Consider the following 15,449-nt stretch of genomic DNA (forward strand, 5'->3'; position numbering starts at 1 on the left):
GCACCGCGGGAACACTGGAGGGCCAGCCATTATTTGGTCCGTGCAAACCCACAAAAGGAAACTAGACCGGCCCCGCGCACACGGCTCGCTTAAAGCCGTGCGTTTCATTCAAGGTGGATAGGAAAGTTGATTCACATTTACTTACATTTTTTTCCGTTTCTCCAAAGATCGTGTGTGCAGGTTGTTGCGAAGGACAAAAGCGTTGATCCGCGCTCTCCGCAGTGAATCACATGCTGGCGCTGCCCAAAGTGCGGATCATTTAATCTCGTTGCGCTCTCGGCTAGCAACACATCACGATCAACCGATTTCTTCATCCGACGACACCAAGTTCCGAGCACACCACACTACGAGCAGTAAATCGAGAGCATATTTCGGCTTATTACTGTTTTGAACACTGGACACTAACTACACCTGGAATCACTGTTGTCCGTCTAATGAAGAGTAGTTTGAGCATCACTTGAACGGGATTATTGCTGCCACTTGGTTACATCACACTTTAAGCGCGGATCGTTCACGATACGAAACCTAAAACAAAAAAAGATCCGATAATTTAACTGCCACTTCGAAGATTGAACCGATCGGTGATGCTCTCGTTTGACAACCATTCCCCAGCGGGCCCGGAAAAACATGGAAAACAACCAACCGACGACACCGGAATCAGGACAGGGCGCCAATTCGTTAGCTTTCCCTCCCCAAAGTACCACCTCGACCCCGGGGCGCGCGATCGGATGAAAGATTGAATTTTCTTCCGCCATTCGCATCGGTCCGGTCCGCAGCTAAAGTGCTTCCATTCTGTACTTCCTGTGCCCGATTTTCGTCGTGAGGGTTCGCACTCCAAAACCACCAAAACCACTAACACCACCAACACCACCACCACGTAGTGATCTTCGCTCTCGCTCTGTCGTTCGCCGAGGCTCGTCTCAACGTCTTATTTATGCGCCAGGGCACCAGAAATAGCCACCGCGCTGCCGATCGATCGATCGATCGACCGCGGAGCATACTTCAACCGATCGCGGGGAGTATGATCGGTCCATGATCACTTTTTTAATGCTGCCTTCTACGGATCATTCTTCAGACGATCGGGAGGAGGGAGAAAGAGAGACCACAAGATATCAGCGAAGAACCAGAAGACTGCTGCGGAGACTGCGTAACGCTAAATTATTTTTTACGGATTTGCGCGAGCGGAACTCTTGTTTCGCGTTTTTTTGTTGTGTTTCTATAAAATCGCTCCAATGTGCTTTATCTGCACACATAAAGGTGGTTGTGTGTATGGCCGCGTGGTGTTGTGTTCGTGAGCTGCCGAGGCCGCGTGTGGATTCACAAGATAACACGTTCCGTCACCACGTCTAGTTTTTGTGTAACTACCCAGCACACCGGTTCATCACGTACCGAGGAAGGGGTTCAACAAGACCAGTCCCCGGGGCTCCGGGGCCCCAGCGAAGGACTACAGCGCGCCCCGCCTGTAATCGTGGATTCTTTCGCCTTTTCTGCGCGCGCGTCTTTCGCTCATACTTTATTGTGGCTTTTAATTCATGACCGATCAACAGCGGGCCGCGCGCGATCGACGTGAAGGAGTTGTTGCCTTCCACTGGGGAGAGAGCGAGGTTTCTGAAAAGGAAAAAAAATGGTTTCTGTCTCTCTCTCCCCGGTCGACCCCGGGAGGGAACTGTACCGCATTTGGGAATGTGGTTCAGAGAGGACCCGTGCCCGATTGATGTACACGATTTTGTGAAGCAGAGCGCAAGGCTTTTATGGGAGGCATTACCACCGGACGGATTCGCTGACGGATGCAACACCGACACCGCGGCCATTACGCGTTGGAAATACCAATAAATTATGCGCTTTTCTCAGAAACATATTGAGAAAGAAGTGAAAGGTGGCCCCCACACTTGATCGTCCTCGAGGACACAGCACCAACTGTCAACTATTGGAAAGCCTATTGTCCATTGGCACCAAACTACAAAAAAACTGATGCCAAAACGCCAAGCTGATCTCACCAAGGCGTGCAAGCGAGTGCCTCTGTGTGCGAATCTGACTGGAACGAGTTGTTGTTGGTGTGCTTGTGTTTGTACTGATTCCATTTCACTGGACCGGCTGGGGACCGATTGTACTTAACGGGAACCGGATTGGAACCCCCGGCAGCCTGTGTCCCCTGCAACGCGCTGTCGATGCGGCTACTCCGCGGTCTCGATTTTCATCAAAATAAGTTCAATTCACGCGCGTTCGTAGACTCGGACTGGACGCGGACCACCAATTGGATTATTATAACCGAGCGACCGACTGCGGTCTAATTGCCGCATTTCCACGCCCGCCATGGAAAGGATCGCGATCGCGAGCCGAGCCGATTGATGAAAATATAAAAGTCATCCAGATAGAACACAGGCAGAGTGAGACGGCGAAAAGGAGGAAATATGAAACGCATGTGCGCCATTGGTGTGTAGTTAAACGCCCCCCACCCGCAACCCAGGGGGTGCTGTATGTACTCGGATCGGGTGGCCATGCCCGGTAGACCGTGACCGGGCTGGGCTGGGTTGCCGGCTCCGGTTTTCCTGATTTTGTGATCCATCGACAGTTCAGTGATCGGTGAACTTTCAAACACAGGCTCGTGGATAATTTACGGTTCTCGGTTCTCGGTTCAGTTTACTTGCGCGCACATTATCTTGTTTCTTCCACCCACCGTATTGTTCGCTTCTTCCTTTTATTTCGTCCTCCACTTTGCGTTGCTGCGAGTTCCCCGCGATCGTATTGGGAGTTCGGGAGCGGTTTAACCGTCTAAAAGAGTAATCTGCAGTTAAGTAATGTAATTTCGTAACAAATAACAGCACACAAATCTTTAATTTGGGTTATCTATTGGCCGATCTATGATCATCACAAATGCCTGAGTTGTTGAACGCTCCCCGCTTAGAGTTTTCAACCCGGCCATTTAAAAACGCAGAGCCTTCTTCGCTTGACCAACCGTTGAAGTCTTTCATCAAGCATCTAAGTGACGTCGGTTTTTTTGATCGTCAAACGTGCCGATTGATTGATGGTGTTGAACTTGGCAGTTTTCCATCGCTCAATTCAAAAGGTCAAGGTACCCGCGTCCGAGGAAAATGGAAATTTTCCTTTTCCTCACCCACGTCTGCATTATCAACCGTTTCACAGTTCTTTTTTATATCGCACAAACACATCAGATCGAAGCTGCACAGTAGCAGTTCGCGGGTTCGCTTCTTTATCACTTTCCATCATTACCACCTTCTCGGGGGGCTCTCTCATCGTCGAAGATGAAGCAAAAATAAGAAAAACAACAGAGAGTTTGCCGAAAATTGCTGCCAAACTAATTGATTCTCCATGGGGTGGCGATGGTCACCATTAGAAAAGCAAATACACGCACGCACTCACACGTTGTTGCATTAACCGCACTCGGCTCAACCGTGTTTCTGGGGTTTACACGGGACGGTGGCCACTTCTGGGGTGTAATGACTTGCTTCTCCGGCTCCCACAGCACCAATAGAGGGCACCGCCCGCACCATCATAACTACTGGAAATAATAATTTACACACTTTCTGTGCGAGAAGAAAAAAAAACGGTCCTGACGCCAGTGGCCGATGCAGATGATTCTGCCTTTCGTGCGTCCCGAAAAATGTGAGAGTGCTCGTTGATGAGGTGCGGTGGTTATTGCCCAAATAGTGACGCTGATGATGAGCCCCAATAATAGGCCCAACAATCGCCTCACTAGAGCCGTGGCCGCAGCCTCATCCAGCCACTTGAAACTGTTTCTCTTTTTCGCGGTTACAACAGCAGAGCAGCTTCTTCGGCGGCAACGGGCACTTGAAAACTTTTTCCAATCTTTCACAACAACACATCGTTTACTAAACCACGGGTATTATTGCCGGCACACACAATTGCTCGTTAATGTGCCATATTTACACCTCACTCGACCAATGGACTGGGCGATGGGCACAAAGTAGCAGCTTTCGCGATGTCGCTAATTTACACCATGTCGAATCCGTTGCCTTCTTCGATGCTTCCTTCAATCGCACACCGCGTGAGGTTAGTTTTCCATCGATAAGATCAACACAACATCATTTTTCTTCGGATAAAATCCTTCCACGGCAACCACAGCAATGGTTCAAGAACAACCACAACTTTAACTGACCACTGGCGCGTTCTCGAGTCACTTTGGCATTTGAACGTTGCAAACGGCTTGCAACGGAACGGGCTCCGGACAAACTGGTTCCGCAGAAGGATAACCGGTGCACCGCGTAGTGACGCAATAAAACGATCACAGTCTAATGAGTTGATAACAAGAGGCTCGGTGGTCGTACTCGCGGTGTTTCTGGGTCAATCCACGAAAAGCACTCTCGGGGCAGCTGCGGAGAACGGCGCCGGAAGGTCATTTCACAACCCAAGGGGAGTATGATTGAAGCGTCGCCCAGCACATCACACAGCATAGCCTTTCAACCGGTCGCTTCAAGGAAACCGGCCGATCCGGTGAGGGGGCAGCACAGGTGCATTTAATCTGTTATGCTTCGAAAGAGCCATTCAAAGCCTGAAATGCCTGAACACAAACCCCTGCATTGTGCGAGGGAAGTCATTCGAGCAAATCGAATTTGGAAATACGTGTTAAAGGTCCTTGGGATGGGATGGGGTGAACAGAGAAACCGAAGCGGAATCGAGACGCAGCGGACAAAATGGAACGAGAAGAAGAAGGAACACGCCGAACAACCTTTGTCGAGTGGTGTGTGGTGTTGTGTATGCACCCCGCACACAGTAGCAGCATTCAACAATTCCAACAGAATCTGCAACAGCATACAACGGTAAAAACAACGCACACACGCGCGAGCATCACACCAACACAATCGCGAAGTCCGCGCACTCCGAACAGAGAATAAGGAAAACAAAAAACATGCACAAAAAATCCGCAACAAACCTGTTGTGTGTGCGCGCGCGTCACAAATATATGTGTGGTAAATGTGACATGCTCAAACACTAACGGAGAAACAATAGTTTTGGCACACGCAACAGGATCACGGACCACACAAAAAACTTACACGTTTCCGAACGCACAAAGCTATACTATAAAATAGATACAACGACGTATTCTACTATCGGTTTACTTTTACGAACGATAACAATAAAATAATATAATGAAACAACGCGTATATTGGCAACTAAGGAACGAAACACCGTTTCTGAGTACGTCCCAATTTTTGAAAAACTATTTTGCGGTTATCTTACTCAAGGATGTTTTCAAACCTCTTCTCACGGAACAACTCACTTTTGTAACCAAAGCCTACCGTAGAACACAGAAACACTTGGCGCCGGTTTCGCTACCGCACAATAGAGAACAACGTCCTACCTTGACGAGAAATTTAACGAAAAACGTGAAAGGGTACAACTTTACCCTTTGCCGGAACCTCTGGTTTTTTCGACCCGTTCTTGGTCTCTGGTTTTCTATTTGTTACTTATGAGGTTGTTCATTAGGTTCATTTCTTCTCCTCGTCGTTTTGGCGTTCCCGCGATCTGTTTGTTACTTACGAAGCACACAACAACAACAACAACAACAATTTTCAAGCCCGGTCCAGACGGTACGATGTATCTGAGCAACGATTATCGTAGCTCACCAACAAATGTTGAAGTGAGGACCTCACCTCTCACCGTGCGATGATGAGCTTGCTCACCTCACACGCAGAATCGCAGGATGTTTGTATATGACGTGATGAAAATTGGAGTGAAAATACCACTCCAAATTTATTATCAGGTTACTGTATTGTTCAAGCACTAACATAGCACAGTATGGCTTATCACAACAATTTACATGGAAGGAACATTTACCAGTTTACCTTGAGAATCGAGATTTTTTCACTTTTTTTATTTTGAAATGAAAAATTATATTTTATGCAAAGTATGTGCCATCACTAGATATTCATTTCTCCTATCTCTCTGCTAAATCATGGATTCCCAGACGAAAGAGTTCTTCGACTTTTTAAGTAACCCAATTAGTCATCCACTTTCGACTTCCTCGTAAAAAAACGAAGTGATGCTCATTCGGAAATGATATTCGGAAAGTCTGGTGAATACAGCGCGGGGATAGCAGCTCCCAGTCAAATGATATGATAGTATCCTGAAACAATTTTGCATGTGGGGGCATGGAGACACCAAGTATTTTTGGCCATTATGCTCCACCAGGCGCCTCCATTCGGAATACTAGAAATTGTATTTAGGTCGTTTTTGGATCTGTGTTTTTTGCATAGTTCAAATTGATCGTTTGTTGTTAGTAGTGATCAGAATTAACGTTTTCATCAAGTTTTAGGAACTTGTGAAGCATCACACCTTTCTGTGTCCCGTCAGAAAGCTTCGACCGCTTCGACATAGTTCGTTCCGTAAGCACGTCGAGTAAAGTCCGCCAGATTAAGCCGAACATCTTGCCAGTTGGGTTCCAGCGACAGAGGCATCGCAACGCCAAAGCAATGCAACCGGGTTTCGCTGTGATAGTTCGAGAAACGGAGCCTACGAAGCGATTGGCGGTCGTCAAGTATCTGGCACGAAAAGGAAGTAACCATAAATATGAGCCTCTTCCTCTCACAACCCCTTTGCATGCTCACCGTAATTTCAAAGGAGAAAAACTTTTTTAAATTCTTCAACAACATTACCAAAAACGGAAGTTTGATACTGAGTGATGGGCACGGGGCGCACGGCGCTACCATGTAGGTAGTGGCCACATTGACGCCGATCAACTCGAAGACCAGCGAGTTGAGGTCTTCGTCGGTCAAACGCCTGGTGTGTCCATTTTTCGTATGCACGTCTCAGATGGCCAGCGGTTTGCTTCCGGCACTGCTGTACACCGTGACAAATCTATGCTGAAAGCTATGCCGAAACATGGCCCGGTGTTGGGGAAAGTCGTTTCAAAAAATATTCCTCCTAAAGCGACACGCCTTCTCAACTTGAGTTTCAAGGTAGCAATGTGTGCTGTGATGCAACACAGCATTCTATCATGTGTGCGTTTTCATTGTAGGATGTCGCAAAGAGATCGACTTAGCCACTAAATAATACAGTTACTAACGGCACCACTGCACACTCCGATGGCATTAAAATAGAAAGGATGCAAACGAAAAGGAAATTTCAGTTCATCAACAGCCCACACCACCCTCCAAACGATGCTTTGCAAATAATTCACTACGCCATTTCCTCGATCTGACTTACCAAACAAACTGGAAGACTATCGCAAAAATAAGAAGACTACATGGAAAACTAAGTTTATGGTTTTCTCGCTGCCTACAACTGCCTCGCTGCCTTTTTGCTTGTTTTGTTTCTTTTAGTTTGTTTGTGTATTCCTTTTAGGGTATGAAAGATTATTTTCAGATGTTTCTAATGTAGATAAAGATTTCACAGAAGACACTTTCATAGCAGATTCATTCAATCGAAATCATTTTTTTAAATCATACAAACTTTTGTCACATACTGTAACTGAATTTTGTGTGAATGCCATGCCAAATGCCAAAGTGCCATCTATTGACAACAAGTGAAACCATTTCCCCCAAGTCACTCGCAAATGATCCGCCAGATGTCGCTCTCCTGTTACGTTCGTTGTTCAAATTTAACAGAATCGGACAACGGGCGTTGGAATGTTTAAAAAAGTGCGCCAAAGTGTTAAATGTTTCGCAAATCTCACAAACTTAGAGTGTCTAAATGTTAGGTACGCATATTATCAATTAACGCATCGATTAAGCGATTCGCTGGGCACAGCCACCGCTCGGTTTTGCTGTTCGCCATGGTGTTGGTGCTGTCGATGCACTTCGGTGCTTTATCAACCCCCGGTCGGGAACTGCATCCCGCGCTACTGATTCGTCGCCGTTCGTCACACACCAGCACGGGCAATAATAATATTTTTGAAACCGAAACAATCATCGGTGGGCTCAGTGCAAAGATTACCGCCCTGGCAATCAATACCCACGTCGCCGTCGCGTTCGGCAATTCTCGGCGCCCTGCTGCGGAGTGCATAGGGAGAGCGGAGCCCATCGAATTTGTGGTCACCATTTTTATCACCCGTCTCACCCAGGATCTAGAGCCAGGATCGGGCTCGAAAACGATCGCGATCGAGGAGACCGTAGGATATCGTTTGTTCCGCACAGTTGGCAGTGCTGAACTTTTATCGTGCCGCGGAGAGTTTTGCCGTTATCGCAGTGCAGTTCGTATCAGACCGAAGCGGCAAACACGTGTGGCTCCATGTGCGGTGAAAAGTAACGGAACTACGATTCCGTTTTTGTGAAAAGATTTCAAAAGGCCATCGGAAAGTTTGTGATCCAGTGTTTGCGCGTCCATCGGACTTCTTTTTGTTTTAATTTATCCGCTGGCCAGCGCTCGTGTGTATGTGTGAGTCAGAATACAGTAGTGCACGTTCGTTAGTATTGCGCCAAGCGTTAGGCCGTTAACCCATTCGTTTTTAAAAGCCCCACGATCATCGGTCGGAACCGACAAGTTTGGTAAGTATTTTCGCCTCTCATCGGGCACATTAAGTAACTTTACTGGAAATCGAACATTCCGTACAGTTCGATCATTGGTCATCACAGGCCCAGGCACATGAGATTGTGCCGTGTTGGAGCGCCTCCTACTGCACGGTGCGATAATCTCTGAACTCTCTCGGCGCTGCAGGCGAGACGCGTCCGATAGCCGAATGCAGCGGACAAAAGCAAAAAAGGAGAAAAAAACGCTTTGCCAAATTCAGCCTGACGTCCTTCTGATCTGGTTTCGGCTGTTGAAGGGCCCCCTTTTTGCGGTGTCGGTTGTGTACCGATTCTACTACGCCTGTCGATAGATCGATCGATAGTTCCCCAGCGTTGTGTTCCTTTCGGGTCCGTGGGTCTTGGTTGGCAGCGCACACACAGTTAGCTACAGGACTTGCCGGCAGCAGCCAGTGATTTGACGACCGGCCGGTGCGGTGTGGCTTGCTTTGAAGCGCGCTCCGATCCGGTCTGGAACTCTAACCTCGCTTATCACCAGTTTTGTATTGCAGGATCGATACGCAGCACAGGCGACACGACATTGCGCGGGGTTAGTGGGAGCGGCGTGCCTGGCGGCTGGCTTCCTCTCAGTAGGCCCGATCCGTGCCACCAGCTACGTGATCGAGACGAGCGCGCGGCCACAGAACCGTCCTTTGGAACCGAGCACTGAGTCAGGGTGTGACCGGAGACCCGCTCTATCGGCGATGGGACGGACAGCGAAAGGCAACACAGACGAACAGGTAGGTGTGGGGCCCCCGGCCGTGATGAGGCAAACAAATCATTCGCGCTTGACGCGCTCGGCCATGTAGACATGTTTTGATACACGGCCTCACGATTGCATGCGATCGATCTTTGTATTTTACTCCCTGGCGTTTACTGTTTTTGTTGTAACCCGCCGCCGCCACCGGTGGCTCTGCTTTTCTGCGCCCTCCCTCCCGCCCAAACAGGAGATTGGCGAGGCGCGAAATTTCGGATTGCCGGACATGCTGTACGATGTGGCGGCACGGGTAGCAACGACGCGGGTAGGACAGTTCGCGTACAAGCGCGTGGACAATCTGCTCTGGACGGTCGAGAAAACGGCCCGCTGGTCACTGCCACAATCGTTTCCGCCGGAGGTGGGACTGGCCGCCACGAGGGCGTCGGCCCCCGGCGACGATGAAGACCTGAAGGGGAGCAACATCTCGGGCCCACCACTGGTCCGGCCACTACCGTGGTTGCTCTTTCTCCCGGCGCTGATCCTGTTACGCATGATCCGCACGACACTGTCCGTAGCCACGCTGGCGATCGGTCGCGGCCCCGTGCTCCCTTCGGCGATGGTTGGCTTCCTGCAGAACAAGCGCCGCAAACTGCGCGCCCTCAAGTACCGAGGGCAGCGGCTTCAGCGCATCCGAAAGGTTGAACGGGAAGCCGGACTCAGCGCAGCTGGCCGCCAGCAGCGGGCCACGTGGCTCGAACGATTCCGAGCGCTCCGGATGCTCCTCTGTTCGCGACCGTACGTGGATGCCAACTCGGACGTGGCACATGCCATCGTGTTCCGGAAGGACCGACCGGTTCAGCCGAAACGTACCGCCGCAAAGAAGCGCAGCCTGAACCAACGGGAGGCGGACAGCGACGGAGAAACCGGCAGCGAGCACGATTCCTGTGAGGATGCGAACTGTCAGGAGTTGCTGGAAAAGTACGCTCACGTGGCCGACGATTCCAGTTTCAACGTAAGTTTGACTCGGTTTGCATTCCTTCCTGCCGCCTTAACATTCGGTTCCTGTCTGTAGGTTGAGGATATGACTTCGGCCTCCGAAACCACGGACAGCTGCGCTTCCGAAGAGGAGCCATCGCCGAAGAAAAATAATGTCGAAAAAGCGTCCACCGCCGAACAGCATCAACAAAATGGCGGGCAACACAAGGGTGAGGCCAACAAGAGCGACCTCGAATCGCCAGCAGGAAAGACCGACGAGCCGAGTAAAGTGCCACCATCCAAGAGCATGGACGCCGCAAACCGCTCCAAATCGGCCACTGGCTTGGGTAAGAAGAACATTGAACGGACGCCGGTTTGGAGGATCTTAACTGACGCATTTGTTTTTTGAACTCCCTTCCAGAAAACTCATCCACGGCAGCGGCGGCGGCCACGTCGAGCGATGCCAAGCTAACGAGCTCCTCCTCGACCCCATCGAAGAGCATTCCGAATTTGTCCAGCTCGCCGGAAAACAACGAAAACAAACCGCTTAACCAGAACGTTCACGGCAAATCGTCCTCATCATCATCATCGCCCCAGTCCGGCCGCAGGATGGTAGCTCCGGCGACCAAGCAGTCTCCAAGTGCCGCACAGGCTGATGGTGGTCGAAGCAACGTGCATCAGCAGCAGCATAAGCCAGCTAGATCACAGCCGGTGACCACAACAATGCAGCAGCAGCCGCAGCAGCAACCATCGCAACAATATTTTAGTAATGGTGGCAAAAATCGGCCCAAAAAGCCCACGAACCAATCGGTGGCGTAGAACAGGATGGATGGGTCTCTCGGTCCAGGAATGGATTGCTTGTTTTGTATAAAAGTTATATGTTTCTTTCTCCCTACACTACACACGCAAACACCATCGCGTTTAATGTGCTCCCAGTGCTGGTAAAAATGTTCTATTGGTGTAAACGTGGTAAAACAGGGTGTAATATGTTATGTTTTCTATTCTTATAATTGTTATACCGGGAAGAGGTACGAAGAACGAATAACTCTTTCCCGTTTTGCTGCAGCGTAAATAAATATAAATCATTTTGTCTACCGCTCCTGATTCTGGTTCATTAAATGCGTCCGATATCCGAGAAATCAAATAATTTAAAAACCTAGAAAAATCGGCACCACGATTCAAATCAAAGCATCGTTTGACATTCGGCGCTTTATTGCTGCGTCTGTGTGGTGGTGTGACAAAAGCTCCTATTGCGCATGAGATGGCATCGTCTTCGAGCCGGATCTGGTTTTTCTCAAAGACACTCGAATGCCGCCGCTTCGCAGTGCAAATCTGGTGACCAGTGACTCGCACACGGTCACAGCAGGAAGTCTGGTTAGAATAGTTAGACTCAGCCTTTGACCATCCAAAAGGAAGGAATAAGGAAGTGCGAAGATGGACAAACCGCCAGAGTTTAGTGATGTTGGTAGTACCTCAGAGTAGGCTTTGGCGTGAGAGCACAAAAGGATTGAGGCTAGGAGAATGGAATTGTGCGAAAACGATGTGCCGTGCACGAGAAACATACGTGAGTAAGATTGTTTTTCCTCTGCGAAAGCGAAACGGCGTTTCGCACTGGCGACCCACTGACGTTTGGTGCGGAAAGGACATCACATGCTCACATGCGTATCCTATCCCTGTGACTTGTACGTATTGCCATGGTTTCGGTGTGATAGTAGCCCCAGCCGCTCATTCTCGGGAGAAAAAGACTCTCGGAGTTTAAGTTTATCAATGGAAACCACCAAACAGTGGGAGAAAAGCCCCTCATACTCAGTCGCCATGTCAAACGTTGTTCGAAACGTTTTCAAACCGAGTTGAAGGCAAACATCGCCTGCTGGTACCAGTTAACGTTGGCGATGGAGCGAGCTGTTCGCTCCACGCTTGAAGTGTAACCAGGAACGCGTCCTTCTAGCCGCTGTAGAACAAAAAAACCACTGTTACTACGCACTGTGCCCCATTTGTTGCTGCGGTTCCCCCCGGGTTTGCTTGTGTATTTGTGTGGTCAGATGAGAAAACCCGTTTATGCTGCTTCTCTCGCGAGTTTCGCGTAATGCAGCTGTGGAGCAGCGACGTTTTAGATCCGCCAATTTACGGCGTGCTCATTCGTTTGTGAGAGCGAGAGAGCGCGCGTGACTCGCGAAGTCGAAAACACCGCCAAGGAGAATATTTGAACGAAAATGTGCTTCCGCCAGTTGAGATTCCAACCGGGAGCCGAGCGCACGGGCCGCGCACCGTTCGCGGGAAACGTGTGGGTTCTGAAAAACCCCCCACACTCACGGAACGGACAGAGGAAAATGCGTCACCAAAAAGGTCGCGTCAAGTGTGAACGACTAAAGACAGTGTTTGGATCAGTTTTCCCGGCTTTTCCGGACCGGCGGCGGTGGCCCCCCATTTGCAAACGTTGTCAACAAACTCCTGAACACTTGTGCTTGTCAGTGCTCCCGAATTCGGTGGGTTTCGTTCGCCAAAAAACAACTGTCCCCGAAGTAGTTCGCTTTTTCGATGTCGCGAGTTTTATTCCTTTACGATTCACAGTGGTCGATATTGAGGGGTTGAACGCAGCAATCGTTTACTGCACTCAGTTCGACTTCGACTCGCCATCAGCTTGCTCTAGTAGGCGGCGGCATGCTTGGGGAAGCCGTTTTTTTGTTGTTGTATAAAGTGACCTGTGGGGTTGTCTGGGCTTTTTGCAACCGCTATTAGCGCGACTAATCTACTTCGATCACGGAAGAGAGTAGGCAATCGGACCAATCGCCGGTTCTAATCCGGGAGGGCAGCTGATTAGCTTCTCATCCGACGAAGCTGGCAGCGACAATCGGGCTTAGCTAAGGATCACTGGTATCGCCTGTAGTATTTATAATTAAGTGTACAGTAGGGCAGGGGCGCGCGTTCGTCGATTCCTTCGATTCGCAGCAGAAGTGACGGCCCGCGCCCGTCCAGTGAGTGGCTCAGTGAGTGAACACAGCGATGAGTGATTTTTGTGCGTGCCTCCGAATCGTGTTTTGAATCGTTTGTGCTCCTCGTGACACGATCGTTTACTACTTTTGCCCCCCCCCCCTAATTAGCACCACGTTCTTTCGTGCGATTTCTATTACTCACCGATTCGCTCTCCCTGTTCGCTTCCCGTTCCTCTCTCTCTCTCACATACACAAGCACACACACCAACGCACCCACGTGCCCCTTTTTCCGGTAGAACCGGTAACAGTAACTTCCTTTGTTTGTGCCGCCCGGTGTTTACTGTAGTGGGGAGTGCTCCGTGGACCATAAGTAAGTGCAACATAACCAAGCTCTGAGCATTCCGCAACATTCATGGAACACAACGGATCACTGTTCCGGTGCGATGGACCTCTACCAAAGAAACGCGCATTCTTGAAGGTACACCCGATATTTGAAAAAAGGTTTGAAGAATTAAGTCCCAGAATCGGAACCTTGTAGGGCCTTATTAAATCCTGTAACCCTCGCTTCCAATGGTTAAATCGGAAAAAGTCCCTATCAATAATAGAGTATTGAAGGTGACCTCTCGACGTATTAACTTTGTCTACCGCCACCAACATCAACCGTTGCGTTGGATCCGGGGTTAATGTTAGGCAGGGTAATGATGGGAACGCTCGTGTCGGTTCTCTGTGCAATCCATACCGGACCCGTGCGTGCTTACACACGTTCCCGCCTCGCGTGAGTATCCTTTTTTGCATCCCTTGGGAGCCTCCGGGTCGTAAATGGATTCATGAACAAACCAACCGAACGACACGACACACAAAAAAACGGGTCGATTGAATCATTAACGTTCCCGACACGCTGCCACAGCGAACCGCCTATACGCCGCCATCGGACCGTTGCAACAACGCCGCCACATACATGCAATCCCCGACGGGTGCCCCGAATACAGCGAAAATGGGCATAATTAATCAGCAAAACATTGATTTTTGGTCTGTGAAGACGCGCCTTCGCTGTGCGCGCATTCGGCCATTCGGGGGCTCCAAGGCGGAATCCATCTTCAAGACGCCGCCGTTTCGCAAGATTATTCCAACCAACGCCGCAAGGATCGGCTGCTGATTTGACCGCGACGGCGGGCTGTTTTTTCTTTCTTTCGCCGCCCGGTGCCGTGTTGGCGGGTGTTTGTTAATGTTGCATCGCAAAATTTGCTGCCCGCCGCGGTAATTGAAGGTTATTTTCATTTAAATGGAATGACAAAAATAGAAACACCCCTCATCGCTGAGAGGCTGAGGCCCGCGCGCTGCTTATCGACCGACCGGCGAATGTGCCCAATGTTTGGGAGCGAGACGAGCCGGCGCCCTAGTTCGCATAATAATCAGCCGCCGCCCAGCAGCCGCCATCTCTGTAAGCCGGTTTATGCTCACCTTACCACGAGCAGCAATTGGACAGTTCCAATTAGCCAGATAATACGCGTCCTAATCAGGGTGATGTTGGAGAGCTCGAAATCGTACCTCGGAGTAGGAATTTAATCAGTCACTCTAGCAGTCAGGGTGTCCACCCGTTAGCAGGTGTCGTGAGTCAAAAGTAAAACAATGCCCCTCGCGTTCGGGGTTTTTAATTATACGGTGGAAAAAGGCCATTTCTCACAAAGCCGCCGTGCTCACGGGCGGGTGCCCGAAAGCCCGAAGTAAATGTCGTCCTTTAACTGGCCTCCCATTCGCTGATGAGATTGGCTTAGGGGCAGATTAGATAGTGCGACCGGGTCCGCGACTAAGGCACTACTGGCATCGCGCCAACCGCGCCGGGCACGCGTGCCGCTTGTTGCTTTTATCGATTTTTTCTTCAGTGTCCCTCGGGACGTAAATAAAAAAAACGCGGTGAGGTGAAATTACCAACACACCGAAGCTACCCAGACGCATTTTTGAGACAAACTTTTCGGCGCCAAAAATGGCCAATTCCGGCCCCGCGGTTCGGTTAATTAAATGTACCGACGTCTCATTCATCATGTGTCATCATCAACTGTTGCGCACAGCACCAGGTGGCTGGCTGGCTGAGAAATCGATCCCATTCAACGGTCTCTAAACAGCCGGTCGAAACATATATTTTCCAACACACGGCGGCTCCGCGGGTAATGTTTTGGTTGTTTCATTTTTCCCTGGTGTGTGCACCTTCTTTTAGGCCATCCGACGTGTTTTTCCGCTGCAATCGCTTCTCTAACTTCAATCAATCACCACCGTGTTGTAACCCCGTCCGAGCACCTTACAGCGAAGCAAGCCTGACCCTCGTCGTGCGGCCATCGAATCGACCACGAAACACGCTCATAT

General features: G+C 49.9%; 1 protein-coding gene across 3 annotated transcripts; it reads left to right on the forward strand.

Annotated features, from left to right (window-relative positions):
* Positions 1–7,969: 7,969 nt before the first annotated feature.
* On the forward strand, positions 7,970–11,259 carry LOC131215918 (uncharacterized protein DDB_G0271670). 3 transcript variants are annotated; one of them, XM_058210497.1, is made up of 5 exons: positions 7,970–8,465; positions 8,996–9,223; positions 9,434–10,192; positions 10,253–10,502; positions 10,577–11,259. In XM_058210497.1, exons 2-5 carry the CDS (start codon positions 9,188–9,190, stop codon positions 10,972–10,974), a joined length of 1,443 nt encoding a protein of 480 aa, XP_058066480.1. In that variant the 5' UTR covers positions 7,970–8,465; positions 8,996–9,187; the 3' UTR covers positions 10,975–11,259. The 3 variants fall into 3 exon arrangements, with proteins under 3 accessions (XP_058066480.1, XP_058066405.1, XP_058066331.1); XM_058210422.1 differs by having other exon boundaries at positions 7,971–8,465; positions 8,983–9,223; positions 9,431–10,192; XM_058210348.1 differs by having other exon boundaries at positions 7,971–8,465; positions 9,431–10,192.
* Positions 11,260–15,449: the final 4,190 nt, after the last annotated feature.

This window comes from Anopheles bellator, chromosome 1 (genome assembly GCF_943735745.2).
Source record: "Anopheles bellator chromosome 1, idAnoBellAS_SP24_06.2, whole genome shotgun sequence".
Classification (NCBI taxonomy): Eukaryota; Metazoa; Arthropoda; class Insecta; order Diptera; family Culicidae; genus Anopheles; species Anopheles bellator.

Bases quoted from the DNA above. Each gene is read 5' to 3' on its own strand.
- LOC131215918 (XM_058210422.1), top strand. From the start codon at position 9,188: ATGGGACGGACAGCGAAAGGCAACACAGACGAACAG. The intron at 9,224-9,430 runs GTAGGTGTGGGG...CCGCCCAAACAG, and splicing joins AAGGCAACACAGACGAACAG to GAGATTGGCGAGGCGCGAAA. The intron at 10,503-10,576 runs GTAAGAAGAACA...ACTCCCTTCCAG, and splicing joins CAAATCGGCCACTGGCTTGG to AAAACTCATCCACGGCAGCG.